Here is a 19932-nt window from a genome sequence, read left to right as displayed (position 1 = left end):
TGTGTGTTGTTGGCCATTATGCCCAACGCACAATAACTTTTGTTTTGTAAATATGTTTTTGACATTTCAGTGAGAGTGAAAGAGAACTAAATCTAGTCATCTCGCTTACTTTCATAGAAAATTTTGAAAACATGTTTACAAACAAAAATTATTGTGCGCTGAGCATTATGTCCGACGTACAATAACTTTTGTTTTGTGAACATGTTTTTGATATTTCAGTGAGAGTGAATGAAATGTAGATCTAGTCATCTCGCTCTCTCTCATAAGAAGTTATAAAACTATGTTTACAAACTTTTCTATAAGTGTGAACAAGATGACTAGATCTAGATCTCACTCACTCTCATTGAAATTTCAAAAACATATTTACAAAACAAAGGTTATTGTGCGTTGAGCATTATGCCCAACGCACAATAACTTTTGTTTAGTAAACATGTTTTTGACATTTCAATGAGATTGAGTGAGATCTAGATCTAGTCATCTTGCTCACTCTCATATGAAATTTTGAAAACATGTTTACAAACAAAAGTTATTATGCATTGAGCATTATGCCCAACGCACAATAACTTTTGTTTGTAAACATGTTTTCAGAGCTTCCAGTGAGAGGGAGTGAGATTGAGATCTAGTCATCTCGCCCACTCTCATAGGTATTTTCGAAAAGAGGTTTACAAAACAAAAGTTATTGTGCGTTGGGCATTACACATACGAGTTTTTTTTAATGCAAATGATACGTAAAAATATTTAATAAATAAAACGCAAGTGAGATTAACGAATTACGAGATTTATATCTCAGTTAAATTACACGGTAAACCGAAAAAAATTGGTTAAGAAATAAATTAGCTGAGATTCTTCATTTTTCTTTACTAAAATTTCCGGAGAGAAAGCGAGAATTGGGCTTATTAAATATTTTAGACTAGGGGTTTGCTCAATATTCCTTTTAACCTTTTAAGGACGAGAGGGTCAATAATTAGAGGTTAGAAAAATCACTTTTTCTGACTTCTTAGAGCACAACATAACTTTAGAAGGCCGTAGGAATTTTTTTTTTGAGACACCGGTGTCCCTATTGCCCTTTAAGCCTAACTGAATTACCTTACTGTATAATTTAGTCTGAGTAATGTAATCTCGGTTATTATTTAGCACAGTTTTTTTTCAATAATACTTTTTAGCATTGTCGACTTTTCTATATTTATATTGAGCGAAATTCTCATATCTACAGCTAAAAGGTTATGTGGAATAGTAAGGTTATGCTGACCATAACCTATAAAATCTATTTAAAAAACACTTTGAATAAAACAAATATTAAAAAAAAATCATCCAAATATAAGCAAATTTTTAGAAAATTGTTATTTGGGAGATAAATTGAACAATTTTAAAATAAAATTCAGGTTAATTTAAGTTCGTTTAAATATTGTCCAGATTTAATGAAATATTTAAGTCCACAAAATATTTCAGTTTTGATTGGCTGCTAAAGCTTTGAATGCTTTCAAGGTCTGGCCAATCAATTAATGCTTTGGGACTAATATATTTTGTGGGATGTAATATTTAATTACAAGTGAATAATATTTTTATTTTTAAAGTCTATGTATTTCAAAAATATCGGATTCTAACCTAAACACACTTTAAATTATTAGTAAAATTAGCTAATTAAGCTGAATGTCTGAGAATATGTGATTATCAAAATTAATCATTGTAAATTTCTTTAAGAATTACAATAAAGAATTATAATAAATTTTGAGAAAAAAAAACAATAAGATTTTTACGAAGCCCATAACGATTTCGCATTCAATGTGATTGTGTCCTAACTCTTAGATTTTTATTCTGTAAATAGACCACCTATGTCAAAATAACACAATGAATATAAAGATAAAAAAGGGCAATCATAAAATCGAAGTAATCGAATAAAGAATCTTAAAGTAAGTTTTTTTTTGCGTTTGAAGGGATGTAAATGGACTAATTTCTTTAAAAGCAGATCCATCCAAAATTACTTGAAAGCGTCGCAATTAGAATTAGTATACACAGCAAAATGAAAGAAAAAGAATTATTTACTGGGAAATTGATTGGTTATATTGAAATATTTATTTATTTTATCACACTCTTATCGTACGCCCGATTGTAAATATACAACAAGATGTTGCGCCAGAGAAGAAAACAAACAGTTATAAGATTATCGAACTGAAGATTTGTTTTTCTAGAGAAATATAAAATTAGATATTTCTTTATCTATTTGAAAATCTGGTAGAGTTTTCTTTGCAGTTGACGTAATGTTGAACTTTCCATTGACTGTCAAAATAAGTGCAGTTGAAATAAGAAATCTTTTTCACTTTGTAAAATTCGATGTATGGATGATTTAGTTTTCAATAAAGATTCTACGGCGTCATTAATTGTTGTTTTATAAGTTCTTCAACATTTGGGTAGTTTAAGTCTAGTCTAAATCCTTCTAAATTTTTAGAAAACGGCAAGGGATAAAACACATTGGCCATTAAAACTATAAAATAGTTAGCCGAGATATATACCAGTGGGCTATACAAACTCATGGTAAGCTTAGTCATTGGTCTTTGGTCCAAAGACAATGGCTTAGTTAAGTCTTGGTATTACTTTCTAACCCTTTTCAGCTTTTTTCTTATAAGATATTTATTGGACTTTTTTTGTAACATTTTGTAGAAAAGAAAAACTTAAAAAAAACTATAAAAAAGATAGTTGACCGCTGAACAAATTATTAGTTTTATGATGCGTGTCTTGGCTAATAGTAAAAATTTTATAAAAGATATTATTTTTCTTTTCTGATCACTTATCTTATTCTTATTCTGATTCAATCTGCAAATTTTATGCTAAAATTAATTTAAAAATTCTTTACTTAACAAAAAATTAGTGTTGATAAAACTTAATTACCGTAGATGCGGGTGATTTTGCCCTCCTCCTGTCCGTATGCTTTACTTTAATTCTAGCACTTAAGAATGGTCTTTACCGATCCAATCTACCATCGGTGAGGACCATTCTTACACATTAGAATTTTAAAAAAAAATTACGAACAGTATGGGGATAAAGTCACCCTCATCTACGGTATTTTGTGTTGCTCCCAAACATAATTTTATGACCATCTTCTATTCCCTATTATTCCAAATATTTTAGCCGTACCCCCAATAATTTTCTTAACAAAACGACATGTTCTTGGAATAATGCTAACTTTGCAAGAATATTTTTCCCTTTCATTATTACTACTATTTGTGTTTTGATTTTTCTCATGATTGTTGTAATGGTTCTGAGAATTTTCAGATAAGCTTTGGGAACTCTCAGTTGTAAGAAAAATGTTGTTTAAATTCGAAGTTTCAACAATATCTGTTGAAAATGTTTTAAATTCAGAAGTTTGCGAAACCATTTCTATCTGCTCATCAACAGCTTCAGGCTTTTTAGTAAAATAAATTGTTGATGGTACTGTTGTTGCAACTGTTTCTGTGTCCTTTGATCCCTTAGATTCTAGAAATTGTGTTATTAGACTTGGAGAGGTACTTTCACCCCGTAAGGATTTTAGCGGTGGTTCAATTACTTCATTAATTTCCATAGATTCTGTCACAACGGTTGATGATTTTGTTGTAGTTGTTATACCTACCGTTGTATCCATGAAAAATAAATTATAAGGACTAGTGTTTTCTGGAGCTGAACTTGAATAAATAATGCTAGTAAGTTCTGTATGACCAGGTTTTTCTACTGAAGCTGCTGTATGATCTTGTAAACTTTCAACTGTTGGTATTGCGGTTGTAGTTGTGTCTATTGCTAAATTTGATGCATAAGATTCAGAGCTTTTTGTTGAAGATTTAAGAGAAGTGTTGCCATTAGTTTCGACAGTTGTCAGCAGTATTTCTGTAGATCCTACTTCAGCGATTGTTGTGGAACTTTTCAAATTTGTTCCAGTTGATATTCCAGTTGTGGTCATTGTTGCAACTTCTGTGTTCAAGTTTTCAGAATCAGACTTTTCTGGTGGAGATTTTGGAGAGGTACTGGTAGTGTGCAGAGAATGCTGCGAAATTCGATTTGTAGGATTGGGTTCTTCTACAGCAATTGCTGTAGTGCTTTGTATATTTTTAATTGGTTCTATTGTTGTTGTCGTTTCTATTCTTGTAGTATTTTTTATACCTAAAGTTTCAAACCTTTCTGTAGTTTCTATTACAAGTTCTGTTTCATTTTCTGTAGATTTTTGATCTGATTTTGTTGTAGTGGTTTCGTTGCCTTTTTCGGTTAGTATTATAGTTGTTGTTTTCGTAGCAGCTGCTGTAGTGTCTTCCACAACTAAATTAACATCATTAGTTGTTTCTGCTGTTAACTTTGGTGAAAGACTGCTACTTGGAAGTGTCAGTTTCGAGTTATTTTCTTCAGATTCTTTCCCCGGAGTAACTATTTTAGGATTATCTAAACTTTTAAATTCAGCAATTTCCAATGTATCTTCTACATCAGTACTTTTAGTTTGCATCTTCTCTAAAAGATATATAAAAAATAATCGTGGTATGAAAATATGAAACTACTTTCTAAAGACAATAAAAATTTTAAAAGTTTAGGCATGTCCCTTACGTTGTTCCTTGCACAGGTACATGTTATTAATCCTTTGATAATCCTGTGGAGTTGGACGAACTCTTTGACCTATTTCAACTGAAATTTTCTTAAGTGGCTTAATGGTGTCTCGATTATTCTTACTGAAAGCACGCTTAGAATAATGCATTACACTTTCATAATCGTATGGAACAGCAAAGTTTGAAGACATTGAGGAGTCGTACTTGCCAAAATTCTGCTTCATATCGTCTTTGATGTTATCCCAGAGAATTTTAATGAACTTATCTCTGTCGTAGCTATTTTGCATATGAAATAGTCCAAGTGAGTGGAAGATCTCGTGATAAATTACGCCTTTTTTTATAAAGCATTTAGAACCAAAATTAGCTGTTTGCTCAGGGATATTCTGATAGCCAACGAAAGACCAGCAACCACGCTCACCTGTCTGCGGAGATACAAAAGAAGTACTACGGTGATAATATACATTCAAATTGTTCTTTTTTAAGCTGACCCATCACCTTAATCTTTATATGATTCGTTTGATTAATTTTTGGCTTAGGAACTCTGTAGAATTTCACACATGTTCTTTGCTCGATATTCTTCATTACATCCAAAATTTCATCTTTCTGATACGCATTGAGACTCTTATCCAAAATATAATTCACAGTCTTATTAGGCCAAAGAAATTTGCTTTCTGCACGTCCACTCCGGAAATACATTTCACTAGCTCTAGAAGGCGTCATTAGCATATCCCCATCAAAAATTACATAGCCCTTTTGAATTATAAATGTCGTTAGAGTCTCAGAATTCAAAAGAAATATTAGAAATCCAAAATAGAACATGCAAATATGTCTCTTCATTTCACACTTCCACTAGATTAGTTATTAAGATAATATCTTCACTAGTGCAGTAATCTGTAGACTGAGAAGTTCTCTGATGAGGATTGATGCAATATATTGATTTGGAATATTTTTAATTAAATCATCTCCAGATATAATCGATACGAATCGCTTGATAGTTCATTTATTTTTCTAGAAACTGTATTTGCTCGCACTCTCAAGGAATATAAGGTATAAATTGCACTTAAATGAATATTAGTAAAAAAAAACTATTAAGAGGAAAAGATGAGAAACGCGCTGTTGCAAAATTATTTTTTATAGTTAAAAATAATTCTCTCAATGTTTTACTAGATAAACAAAGTCAAAACAAAAAATCTTTTTATGCGTTCATTTCCAGTTCCTCTCCTGTTATTTTTTAAAGCTTAACAGAGATGAAGACTACAAGCATGAATTATATATTTTTATAATGAAATATTAAAAAAAAAAACTGAAAATATTGCTGGACCTTGAAATGTCTGCAGTTTTTTTTGTAATGTTTATGATGTGAAAATATCTGTTTTTTTATGATATTTATCTTAGGTGCATAAATATTTGAGCTGTAACATCTAGCTGGAAGATTCCCTAGCCCCTTGTATAATTTAACTCTTTCCGGACCGCAGCATATGCTGCAAGCCAATTTCACCATTTTTTAATCAAAAATATCTAAGCTCAGGAATTAATTGAGGTCCTACAAAAAATGTCTTATATTTGGACATCCTTATAGTATGTAATCATCCACAAGAATCGGATTTTTATCAGTTCTGAATAATTAAAAAACATTGTTTTTCACAGAACATTCATATGCTGCTTTGGGTACTCAGAGTCCCAAAAGAGACGAAAGAGTTAACAAAATGTTAATTAAATTACATTCCTATTTGTATATTGGGCTTTGTTTTAAGTTTTTCTCAAGTACTCAAGGACCTTAAAATTCATCTCAGAATTGAGTACAATCTAATTGTGCAAACCAAACCTTAATCAACCCTATTCCAAGGGTTGAATGTAACTATACCATTCAAAGTAAGACCCTTGTGATCTATAGATTCTGAGAGATGTTGCACTTTGACCTTTAGTTTCTCGTGAACAGCCACCTAAATTTTCGTATAATCCCTTTTATCACTCAAAGGACCAAACTTTCTCGAGTTTAGCTTGTAGTTTGCATCCTGCATTCTTATCCTTCAGTGTGATAGATTTTTTTTTATTGTGAGCCACGTTTATCATTCTGGTTCTTTTAGACTTGAACTTGTGACAGCATATGGCCAATTGTTGTTCAGAGGACAGTTTGACGTAAGTATTTTTAAATAAATTGAATTGAATGTTTTTTGATCATTGAATAAAATTGAATTGAATGTTTAGGTTGATCAATAAAAACTGAAGCTGGAAGACTCTAGGGTTGATCAAGACATTAATATTGGTGTCACGTTTAATATTCTTAGCTTATGATTGAAAGGTTTTGCTAAGACGGTATTTTAAAGGCTCAAAGGAAATTTTGCACCTGGATACAATTTTAGAAAACTCCAAGAATTATTTTCAATAGTCCCGAACAGCTGTTAGTGTTCCTGGATCACTTCCGGTACTTAATCTATTGGTGTTCGATGATTGAAAGATTTTAGCTCAGCAGGACCAAGTGTAATGGGCTTATTCAAGTGCTATTGTAAAACTTCTCATGGTTAATACTCAAGATCCTCGGACCTACTCTTACCTGCATCACAGAGATATTTCAAATTTCTTGGTCTTTTTATTAATACTTCCGGTGTTCGTACATTTTAGTCAACTTTCTAAAAAATGTTAGGTTATGTGCAGATTTTTATATCTATTTTTTGCTTTAAAAATTGCACATTTTATGTACTTTATGTTTTTCCTCTAGTTAACTGTTTCTATTTTATTTATATTTTTATAAGAAAATTATGTTTTCGATCTTTGTTTTGTTTTTATTTCTTTCGTTAAGTTTTCTTTTTCATTCTTGGTACCTGTGTAATAACGGCAATTTTGAATTAAAGTAAAAAACTTCAATTGGCACTTCTGCGAGATTAGGTTATGTACACATAAAAAAACTGTTTTTATCGTGTTTATAAGGTATTTAAAAAGATTGTGATTGCAAAAATGAGAAATCTTTTATTATTGTGCAAAGAAAACTTCAATACGGGATGCAATAAACTGAAATCCGTGAAGGTGGATACACAGAATAGTGGAGTATCTTATGCCACATGTGAAGATGAAGTTTTCCGGATACGATGGCGAGAACAGAAGATGGAGTCTCTCTTTACCTGCCCAGATCTCCTCGATGTGGAATACTTAATGTTAAGCACTGAGCTTTGTGTGGCCAAGAAATCCGGCGAAATCCTGCTTTGGAATTTTGAGAGAAACTCATTCGATGAAGTAGGCTTTTGTGGAGACACCATAACTTCAATGTCTTGGAGTCCTGATCAGGAACTTGTTGTCTTTGCCACAGAGTCCAGCAAAATTATTTTGATAAATTCACTCTTTGACATAGTTGAAGAAGTCAATCTGCTGGAAAATACTTTTGGAGATAAGGAATTTGTTGTTCTGGGTTGGGGAAAGAAAGAGACACAATTTCATGGTTCTGCTGGGAAAAAAGCAGCCCAGAGAAAGGAAGTAACTGACATTACTGAATTATTAGCTCCTGACGAAATTGAAAATACAAAAGTCAATGTTGTTTGGCGTGGAGATGGGGAATACTTTGCAGTGAACTTTTTGAAGGACAATCTGCGCCTCTTCAAGGTGTTCAATCGGGAAGGAAAACTCCAGTATACGTCGGAAAAATGTGTGGGACTGGAGAGTGCCATAGCATGGAAGCCATCTGGATTATGGATAGCTGTACCCCAAAAAGTTTCGGATAAATATGTAATAGGTCTCTTCGAGAAGAATGGGCTCCGCCATCGGGAGCTGTGTCTTCCCTTCAAGAGAGATGATGTAAGGAATATTTTCAAAGCTTCTCGAGAATATTAATTAATTACAAAAAAAAATCATATTTCAGGAAATAGTAAAGTCACTTAAATGGAGCAGTGATTCCGTGGTTCTGGCTATTCAAACCGTCAAGGGGAATCAGTCTTTTATTTATTTATACACTTTGGGGAACTATCATTGGTACCTAAAGCAGTCTTTGCAGTTTCAACAAATTGTACAGCATTTCGACTGGGATCCATCACTCTACGAATGGAAATCCCTGCATGTTCTTTTAGCTGATGGATCTTATTTCGTCTACAAGTAAGTTGTATTATTTTTTCGATTCCATAACGTATTATTGGTTTTTCGTTAGAGAGATTTTAAACTTATAACATCCCGATAAATATAAAAAACTAAAAAAAATATTTCAAAAGAAATACCTTCTAAATTAGATAAATAACAAGATAAATGTTTAAAAAAGGCAAATAAAAAGTTATGGAAATATTCGTTGCCTTGTAGCAAAATATTTATCAAAGCTAAATTTAATATAAAAAATAGTCATTTTTAAGCTCATAGGGGAGGGGGGCTCGTCGAATATCCGAATTGCATCACTCTAATAATTTGCCTTCTACGCCGGACAGAGCCAAAACTAGACAAATTCTGCAACATAATATTTTTCAAAATTAAAAATTTCCAAAAATTACGGTTGGAAGCAGGGGCATGACATTTCCTATGTTTCCCATAAGTTTCTAGCGAGCCGTAAAAGCTTTTGAGTTTGTTAGCTGTTTTTTGTCATTGTAGAATGAATTAGCAAAAAATACTAATACAAAATAAAAGCCAATTTAATAACGAAGAGGTAGCCGAAAACCCTAAATTGACAACCTACGTAGTTTTGGAGATATCTCGTGAAATTGGTACGAAAACAGGGAAAAAATTACAATAAAAACGCTCGCATTTTTCAAAGCTAATGTCACCCCCCTGGTTGGAAGGGTGGATACACATTTCTGGCTATATTCTATTTTTTTGCCAGGAGATTAAAATTTATATTTTAGTCATAAAATTAACTCAATTTCTTTTGTATAAAAATTTCAGTTTGTCCCAAACTCTTTTACATCTTTTGGCTCTCTGATTAGCCAAAAAAAATATGGATGTTCTGGGAAAAACAATTTTTTATGAATTATCTTGGACCGATATTTCACACTTCTTGTGGATGCTTAAAAATTATAATAAGGAAGTCAAAATCTAGGATATTTTTTGTAGGAACTAGTTTAATTCCGCTGCATTCCAAGCATTCCCGAAGGAGTTTTATTTAAGTGTCATTTTTAATTTGTTATCTCCATTTTTCTATAAAGGCTCACAATTTTAAAAAGTTTTTCGCTAAACAAATCCTTTAAAATTACTCTAGGTCCTCTAGGTGCATAGTAGTCGTATTTCTTTAATGTTAGGACTAATTTCAGAACTAGAATGCTTTTCCCAATATGAACTGTCAAAAGTACTTCCGCATCATTTACCGTTTACCGCTTTTCAACCAATTTGAACCAGGAATTCCAAGACCTTTCCAACGAGCCCAAACATGATACGATTCGGTTGAGAAAAACGCTCTCTAGAGCGATTTTAACCTTTGACCTTGAAAAACCGTTATTGGGAATGATTCGAAGTGTTTTCGTAAAAGGACGAAATGTTACCCTCTAGAATCTCTAAGACATAACCCAAAATAAAAAAAAATCGCACGACGCGGTTTCCAGTAATCCTGGAAATACATAGTTTTTGTTGGGAAAGGGAGGAGTTGGGGAAAATGAGGGGCATTTTAATGATCCCAGGTAGGGGGATGACATTAGCTCTGAAAAATGCGACCGGTTTTAGTGTAATTTTTTCTCTGTTTTCGTACACATTTCACGAGATATCTCCAAAACTACATAGATTGCCAATTTAGGGTTTTCGGTTGCCTATTCTATATTAAATTGGCTTTTATTTTGCATTTATATTTTTTGCTAATTCTTTCTGCAGTGACAGAAAATAGCTAAGAAACTCAAAAGTTTTTTCGGCTCGCTAGAAACCTATAGGAAACATAGGAAATGTCATGCCCCTGATCCCAGGGTTGACTTATGGGGGGTCCTGCTTTATTTCTAACCTTTTGGGCCCTAAAGCTGGTTAATGATGGGACGGACAAACAGCACTCTGTTATGTGAAACGCGAAAAAATGTTGAGAAAAATGGTCCCGAGGGGTGGAAAGTGTAAATTTTAGGGAGTCAATCGAGGTAATACACATATATACTGCTCTCTCTGTGGATTTAGAGCAGTAAAAATGTTTCTAAATAGCCAATGAGTGGATAATTTTATTGTTACCCCTATATACAAAAATATAATATATATTTTGTGTAGAAGAGTAAAAAAAAAAATAGAGAAAACCCGATTGAAATGCAATTTATCTAACACAGAAAAAAAAATTCGTAAAATTGTTCGTAAATGTTTGTAAATTCCTACTGGGGATTCATAAGTAAAGTTCATAAATGTTTGTAATCTTTTCACAAACATTGTTCGTAACATGATTTTTAACGAATTCTTTTGTTTTTCTTTAACAAACATTTGTTCGTAAATACACAAAAAATGTTGGCAAAATTTTGTCATTTGTTCGAAAAGTTTTGTCAGACAATCAACAATGTATGAACAAATGTTTGTAAAAGAACAAACTTTTACGAACTTTTTTGTGGGTCATAGGTTTAGGAGAATTTCGTAACTCTTTAGTAAGAATTCACAAACGTTTACGAACCACTTTACAAAATATTTTTTTCCAAGGCCTTACGGCACTCAATGGGCCAAGTGGTAGAGCACTCGCTCTCTGATGCAAGTGTCCCGGGTTCGAATCCCCTTTAGGTCACCAGGAATTTTTCTGGCGTTAAAGGTGTTCGAATTGCATCCAGTGAGCTTCACTGCACTTGATTCCACGGGCATGGGACTGACAACCTCATCCCGTATAAAAAATAATACAGGGTATTTCTGTATTATTTTCTTTCTGGCAGGAAATAGTTCCTCCATGGAATGTTGTGTCAGCATTATTATTATTATCATTATGTTAAATTCATTAGGAAACATAGGAAAAAATCGAGTGATACGAAATTACGTTATGTGAATCTTCAAAACCATCCTCTCTATACAGATTACGAGTATTCCGCAAACTCTTTGACGTTTTTTTTCGCCGGTATTTCTTTTTTTAGATTTGATTTCGATGTAAACTGTTCTGCAGGACAAACAGAACAAGATGAATCTGTCGTGGCTGTTATAGATGGTCAACGAATTTTACTGACAAACTTCCGGGGAGTAGTTGTTCCTCCTCCAATGTCCGCCTTTACTCTCACCGGAGAGACTTTTATAAATTCTGTGGGATTTATTCAACATCCTGAGAATCCAATTGAAAGTAACAAATTCTTCACAATCTCAAATCAGAATTTGCTGACATTCTATGAATGTGATTTCTCAGAGAACAAATATGTACGTCATATTGTGGGATGCAAAAAAATTGGACAGTTAGAATTGAAGAAGTTATGCTCAAGTTACAATATTGTACACTGGCAAACTGAAGGATCCTTAATCATTGAGAGTCCTCATAAGAATGATAGGTCTGGGTCCTCTTTGAGCCTCATAAAGTTTGATGATGGATTTGTTGGGGTTACTTCAGATGAACTTGACATCAAAACTCACGCAGTAAGCATTACTTCAAGTGATAAAAATTCTTTAGTAATTTGTTTGCTGGATCAAACTGTGCTAAAAGTCAAGATTGCAGATGGGAAGTTTGTAGAATGCAAGGAATACGTATCACTTCCGGAATTTTGCGAAAAAACAGTCGCAGTAAAAATTGGGAATGATGAAAAAGTTTTTTCCTTGAGAAGTCGCCAAATGCTCTATTTAAATGGTGATAAATATCAGCAAGATGTGACTTCTTTCTTTATTGCCCATCCATTTCTGGTCTACACAACAGTAGACGAACTGAGGATTGTCAATTTGACCAATATGAATGTAGATACTGTCCGGAAAACAGAGAGAGGAGCTAAAATTGTCTCAATTGTGCCAAAGCATGATAGGACGGTTCTGCAAATGCCTCGAGGAAATTTAGAGACCATTCAACCCAGGGCCCTTACCCTGCTGATAATTGGAGAATTATTGGATAAAAATGAGTACAGGAAGGCTTATGAAATTCTCCGAAAGCAGCGTATTAATCTCAATCTGATTGTAGATCACAATCCAAAGGAGTTCTTTGAGAAAATTGAGGTTTTTCTCAATGAAATTACAAATCCATCTTGGCTCAATCTTTTCCTAACCGATCTTCAGCCAGAAGATGTGACTGTAACGATCTATGAGGGGTCCTATAGGATGAAGACCAGAGAATATCCTGAAAATTACTCGATAGAGGAGAAAGTTGAAAGGATTTGTGAAGAAATGTGTAGGAAAATGGAGGTCAGGGATGAAAAACGTTTCATTCTTCCGATAATCACGAGCTTTGTGAAGAGAAATGACGTAGAATCTGCATTAAGGGTTATTTGGGAGATCAGAAATAAGGAAAAGTGCTTAGAATCGAGTGATTTTTCCGAATCTGAGGACGCTCTGAATTATCTACTCTATCTTGTGGATGTTAACAAATTGTACGATATTGCTCTGGGAATGTATGATTTTAAGTTAGTGCTGTTTGTTGCTGAGAAATCCCAGAAAGATCCAAAAGAATACATTGCCTATTTGAATGAGTTAAATCAACTTGAGGAGTTCTACAAACGCTACAAGATTGACTTGCATCTCAAGAGATACAGCAAGGCTCTGGAGAACATCTCAAAATGTCAGGAACATTTTACAGAATGCATGAAATTGATCAAAGAGCAACATCTCTATCCAAAAGCTTTGTTACTTTTCCCACTGGAATCGGCAGAATTTAGAGAAATCTCCCAAGCTTACGCTGACAATTTGCGTTCCAAAGGACTCCTCGAGGAAGCTAGCTTAATGTATGAGCGTGCAGGAAATTTGGAAGAAGCTATTCAGACAGCGAAAAACATTCTAGATTTCAATAGGTGCTTGTCCCTCAAAAAGAAATCCCAAGCTACGGAAGAAGATCTCGTGAAATTGGTTAATTCTCTGATACCTTCCATGAAGGAGAATTGCATGTTCAAAGAAGCTGCTGATCTCATAAAGCAGTACATGAAAAATTCGACTCAAGTCATTGAGACGCTTCTCGAGGGGAAATTGTACATGGCAGCCGTTTACGAATGGTACGAGGCTAAATCGACTGATTATACGTTGGATTGCATGCGAAATCATTGGCAAAAGTATGCAGAGGTGCTAATGGATTGCATGAAAAACGATAAAAGTCAATTTGTAAGTTACAAAATGCGTCTTGCAATTGTTCGTCAGAAGCGCTTGGAACAATCCGCCGATGATGTGGATCCTAGTCATTTTGACGATTGTGATTTGTACTCAGACACAACGAGTTTAAATAGCTCGAGGATCACCGGAAGCTCAAGGGGAAGCTCCAAGACATTCAAGTCCAGCAAAAGTAAACGAAAGCACAAAAGGAAGCTGTTTAGTTTAAAGGAGGGGAATCCTTTTGAGGATGTCGCTCTAATTGATGCTCTGTACAATTTGATCAGCAAGTGCTTCAATCAGCAGCAACATGTGAAGGAGATCTGCAAAGCCAGTATTCTGTTGAATGTTGACGTGATGGGAAAAGATTTGCAGGTAATTAAACTCGATTTAGAGCATTCAAGTTCAAGACTATTAACTTTACAATAAATGCACAAAAGTTTATGGTTATACTTTCCTTGTAAAAAATTACATTAAACTATTACAGATTTGAATATATTAAAAAAAATATTAGCAAATGCTTCAGAAACATTCTTATCTGTGATCTTTATGGAAAGAACATGAGAGAGTTAAATAATGCCTTTTAAATTTCATTGATTCAAAATACACTTGCCAGCTTTTATTCATTTCTACTAAGACTTTTAAAAATATTCTGTAATTGAAGGCTTCTAATGTCGTTAAATGCTGCTAAATGGTTAACATAATGAACTTAATGGTTTCGCTTTGACATTGTACTTGCCATTTCCAAGATGTTTAAAAAAAGAAACATGAGAAGTGCTTTTAAACATGTTTATATAAATAAATAAACAATAAACTTTCCAGTCGAAATTCAAATTCCTCATGTAATACATTCAGTTGATTTTTAGAGATCGCTTATTTTGTAATATTTTCGCTTTTTAAAATAATTTCCGAAGAAATTAACCCTGAATTGCTGTTTGAACCTCTTCTGATGAGATGCATATGCTTCATATAATTTTCATTTAACTCTTTCCGGACCACAGCATATGCTGCAAGCCAATTTCACAATTTTTCAATCAAAAATATCTAAGCTCAGGAATTAATTGAGGTCCTACAAAAAATATTTTACATTTGGACATCCTTATAGTTTGTAATCATCCAAAAGAATTGAATTTTTCTCAGTTCTAAATAATTAAAAAACACTGTTTTTCACTGAATATTCATATGCTGCTTTGGGTACTCAGAGTCCCAAAAGAGACGAAAGAGTTAAATGCTATAAGGTTTAATTGACGCGACTAAACCTTCTAGAAAAGATTAAAAAATGTGAAAAAGTGAATAAAACTTTGCGCGAGATACATTTTATTAGTCCAACTCTTGCAAAAGGAATTGCAATAGTGAATTTGAATATTTTGTACTCATATAGGGGGAAGTCGGGCACTTTGAAATATGGTTTTTCTCTCTTTTTTTTCTTCTGCTTTGAATTGGAACGAGACCTTATCAAGATATAATTTAGTAACTTCACAAAGTAGTAAACTAAATTAGGGGGAGATGGGGCTACTTTGAGGTATGGGGTTAAATTGTCATGCGATTTTTTCGCATATTTCTAAGGGGAACTGGATTTTAACATGATAAAATTTGGATAGACAAAATAATTGTGGATCTAAATAAAATAGGGCACTCAATGAAAAAGTAATAATGCATGTCTAGAAATCCCCTTGCGGGAAGGCCTTGTTCTTTCATGGAATGTTGTGCCAGCATTATTATTATTATTATTATTATTAAATAAAATAATTGTAAGGACCAGCTTTATTTAGAAATATTCGAAAAAATATATATCAATGTAGCCCCACAGTTCAAAATAGCCCCACCTTCCCCTTACTGTGGCTCACTTCCGTTCAATAATAAAAGAAAAAAGCCCTATTTCAAAGGTACCCCAATTTAAAGGTGATCCACTTCCCCTATGTTTTCTTTTTTAATATTTACCGATTTCAAGGTAATTATAAATTATCAAAAACCTGTGAAAATACTGTGTAATACTCCTACAGTTCAATTTTATTACAAAAAAATTATCGATCTAAAACTACTGGTCTCTACACTAGAGCAAAATTAAAAGAAAGTTATAATGTTTTAAAAAATATTGGAATATCTTTTTTCTGATTTGGAGCTATTGCGTACTACAATGGTATTACAGCTTACTGATTCTTATGAGTGTAACTCCTCAACAGTCAATGCTAGGTGTACTCGTCCAACTTATAAAGCACAATATATTTTTCGTATATGCATTTCTCTATTAAAATAGCCCACTTTTGCTCCATGTTCGATTACTGAAGAATACTGAAGGGCCTAATACACCAATTTGATATTTAGTGTAATTTGCCAAAAGTCGGACAATACTGAAAGTCGGTTTCGGACTATGAGCTGTTTCTTAAGTGTCTACATTTTTAAATTTTATCTTAATTTACTACTTGACATAAATAGGTATAAGTTAATTGTTTTACTAAAAGCTTTGAATTTTACGGGGATTAGGGTAAAATGAGGTAATTTGGAACCATTTACAATTTGGGACACTTGAGATTTTCTCATTGTCTCAGTTGAGCAAAAAGAAAACAAAGACCGTAAAATTAGAAGAACAAGACGATTAAGAAAAAAGGAATATATTTTTCCCTTTTGAATCTCTAAAACAGTGAGAAAATCTCAAATGTCCCAAATTGTAAATGGTTCCAAATTACCTCATTTTACCCTACGGAGTGAGTCAATTGAACTGCAATATTTGTAAGTGCTGCATATTTTTTATTTGAAAAGAAATTTATTTACGTAAACGAGCAAAAGTTAGAAAATAGTCGAAATTTTACAGTCTTATTTAAAATGTTCAATAAAATCAGCTTTGAAATAAATAATAGCCCTGTTATTGATCAATGAATGCATTGTACACTGCACAAAGATGAGTCTCCGGAATGTCAGCTCATTCAAGACGAAGGGCTGCCTTCAGAGGATCGTCACTCTGGTATTTTCTTGCTATGACATTGACTGACAAAATGTGCCTTTTGGAGAAGTCGAGAAAATTTGCATTTGATACCGTAGAAGAAAACGTGCGCTTGGAATGCTTGCAAACTTGCAATCAATAACGAAACGTTTTGTTTTTTAGCCAATCTTGTTTTATGAGCAATTTCTGTGATGGTTCTGATGCGTGTTGGATCATTCACTCTTTCTAACCGATTTTTTATGTACTAACGGCTTTAGAGCTTCTTCCAGGACAATTTCCCAATAACCAATATTTTGACCCCATAGTCCAAAAATCGCAAAGGAAAACGATAATTTGTCATCATGGAAGTCCATACCATAAAAATTATGGTCTTTGACTTCCGGTGGTCATTCAAAGGTCCAAATTATCATATGATATTTCCATCAGGCAGACATAAGCATTTTACCTGTTCACTGATTGAATATTTTTCCCATCAGAGAAAGCTAATATTCGTCAACTGGCTTCTAAAGCCAAGCGAAGCTTACCCTATCGAAAATAACTAAACATCGATTAAAACTTGTCTTTTTGGGATTTTTTAGTTTTCATATAGAGGTCCTTTACGGATTTTATTTCATGATTATTTGCGATATATGCGTCTGAAAGACCATTAGTCTTCAGTCTATGACGTAGATTTAGTTCAATTCGCTTCTTCACTATAAGGACGATGGTTGGTGATGATGCAATTTTTTGTAACATATTTTTATAATGCTGGCAGTTTCTTTAATTGAGTTATAATTCAAAACTCAAGAGATTTAATCACATTCAGGTTTTCAAGGGCCCTAAATGGTTCTAATCAAGCGCCTGGCAAGTTGGCCTTTTTATATGGAGCTATTTGAAGCCAATTCCTAAATTGATCTCGGACTCAGCTCACAGTGCTCCAAGGAAAAAATGTATTTCAACAAAAATTTAGTATATTTACCCCTTCATACGGAAAGGTATCTTATAATACGGAAAAACTTATCACTTTTTAAATATTTAGCATAACGATCACGAGTGCGGAAAAATTCCCATACGCATTTGTATGTGAAAGTAGGAAATTGGCTTCAACTTTGAAGGCCACTCGTCGGGAACTAGGTTCTAATGATAACCATTTGAATTTTAACCTTTCCGAACAAATATAGACCAAATGGCGCCATCACATTTGAGTTCCTGGTCCCGAACGAGTTCAAAGTTATAGCGATCTAAATTTAGTTGCCGTTCAATTGACTCACCCTGTATAGTTTACGTTTAAAGAAAAAATGAGAGGCAATGAAGGGTTAATTATATAATATTTCAATAATTTTCAAGAGTAATTAAATTTAAAAGGCAAATGAAATAATTCAACTTAATATGTAAGCTAATAATAAATTATAATTCTTATTGTTTTTCACAGACCCCTCAACTATATCATAAATTTCAAGCTTTATATTTTTAAATAAGCCTATAAAAACTGATTTGTATTCTTCGATAAAGATCTTTATAACATATCTACAATGAAAATGCCGCATTTCTCTAAAAGATACTTTTGATTGTAAATTATAAAGCTAATTGTGAGGAATTTAAAAAAACGTTTAAATTATGAAAATTCTTAGATAAAATTGTATGAAGCGTCATTACTCATTGACCTTCAATATTAGAATTTAAAATTTTAAATGTTGTATATCGGCATTTGTTGTACCTTCTCCTCATCAAGTATATCTTTAATTCTTGTAATAATATGTAAATTATATAGAGTATTGCAGAATTTTTGATTTAGGTGACGAGTTAAGTTACGACAATTACTGATCCAATCGACGAGTTATCCCCAATATTAATGCTTTCTTTATATAATAATTTTAAAAATAGTTCTCAATTTTTAATTTTCCCAAAATACTTAAAAACCTATAAACTACCATAAAGTTACAATATTCCCTGAAAAGAAGCATTTGCTTTTGTGTTTTCCATTTATCATCGAGATTGGTTATCAAGTGTCTTAAGCTTTTGTGTAATTGAGAAATCATTCGCAATTAAACACATTAATCGTGCTTTGTTTGTGAAATACATCAACTGATTGCGATCTAACTAGTACGCAAGAAAGGGTTAACAAGTACTTTTTGCCTTTTTATGTTGCAGCACTGCTACAAGAACTTGCTGCACACCATTCAACTATCACTGGACGAAATTTGGATTCCCAATGATACACGTTTTGAAATAGTGGGTATGTAATTGAATAATTTTCACTCTTAAAAATGCCTTCTGAACTCATTTTTTTTTGTTCTGCCAATTGATGCAAATCGAAAGTGTGCACATTATTTGAAAAAGTTACCGCTCTATTTTTCTCCACAGTCAATTGCATAATATATATCTTTCTTTTCTTATTTTTCCTCATTTCAGAACCCCACAAGAGAATTAAGCCACATTTCAATTCAATGAACTGGGAGTATGAAATTTTTAAGTGAGTTTTATTGCACTTTTAGTTCTGGTTTTTTTATAATGATACGTTGAATTGTAAAATATTCTATTTGATGAAATTGTAATACAATAATATATGCAAATTTCAAGGATTCTAGGAATTATTATTCCATATAATAAGTTGGTGAGGGGTTTTATGCAAAGAAAGAATGCAAATAATATTGTAGATTTTTTAAGTGCATTTCCACGGTGTTTAAATTGACGGTAAGAGGGGCACAATTGTAAGTGATACCTTCAATGCAACAATCAATTGTAAGTGATGAGGAATTTAATTTTTCCGCACAAACTCGTCAATGATCGCTCTGAGTTTCATTCCCAAAGGGAGCCCATATAAAACAAATGCAAATTGATTTTTTCACGCATGTTAATGTTTTTTTATGTACTATCTGTTAAGTGATTGTTCCGCAATTCATAATTATACTCTGCTTTAACACACAATGCACACCAAGATCACTGTATAGACTCGGAAGCTGGAAAGAAAGTTGCTAGTGAAGTGTGCATATAAGGAAAAATCATCTTACCAAGTCTTGTGTACTTCTTCAATAAAATACCTCGAATTTCAATTTTCTAATACCTACTGATCCACAGAATCGAAAGATAGATTACGAAAAAATAAGCATTTTAGGTGGTGATTAGACCGTGAAACATGTACCTCAATGGAGCTGCAAATGCAATTAAATTTCGTACAATATTGATCCAATATCGAGGTGCACAGAATGGCATGAATATCGAGGAAGTCTTGACGTGTGAAATGTAATCGTGCAAATGGGAGTCTTTTCATAAACGAAAAGTTACTTAATTTGGCGTAAAAAATATGATATTGATCAATAATCGTGCCTATTGGTGTCTATCGAAGAGAGT

The 19932-nt window shown here is 33.0% G+C and overlaps 1 protein-coding gene across 1 annotated transcript; it reads left to right on the top strand.

The window, feature by feature from the left end:
* Positions 1-7288: 7288 nt before the first annotated feature.
* On the top strand, positions 7289-19163 carry LOC129807941 (elongator complex protein 1). Its single transcript, XM_055857561.1, has 5 exons — positions 7289-8345; positions 8410-8639; positions 11534-14036; positions 18733-18817; positions 18994-19163. The coding sequence occupies exons 1-5, from the start codon at positions 7515-7517 to the stop codon at positions 19056-19058; spliced, it is 3714 nt and encodes a 1237-aa protein (XP_055713536.1). The 5' UTR covers positions 7289-7514; the 3' UTR covers positions 19059-19163.
* The last annotated feature ends 769 nt before the right edge of the window (positions 19164-19932 follow it).

The sequence above is a fragment of the Phlebotomus papatasi genome, chromosome 1, assembly GCF_024763615.1.
Source record: "Phlebotomus papatasi isolate M1 chromosome 1, Ppap_2.1, whole genome shotgun sequence".
In the NCBI taxonomy this organism is placed as follows: domain Eukaryota; kingdom Metazoa; phylum Arthropoda; class Insecta; order Diptera; family Psychodidae; genus Phlebotomus; species Phlebotomus papatasi.
Note: the sequence above shows the minus strand (reverse complement) of the source record. Positions and strands in the feature narration are given on the sequence as shown.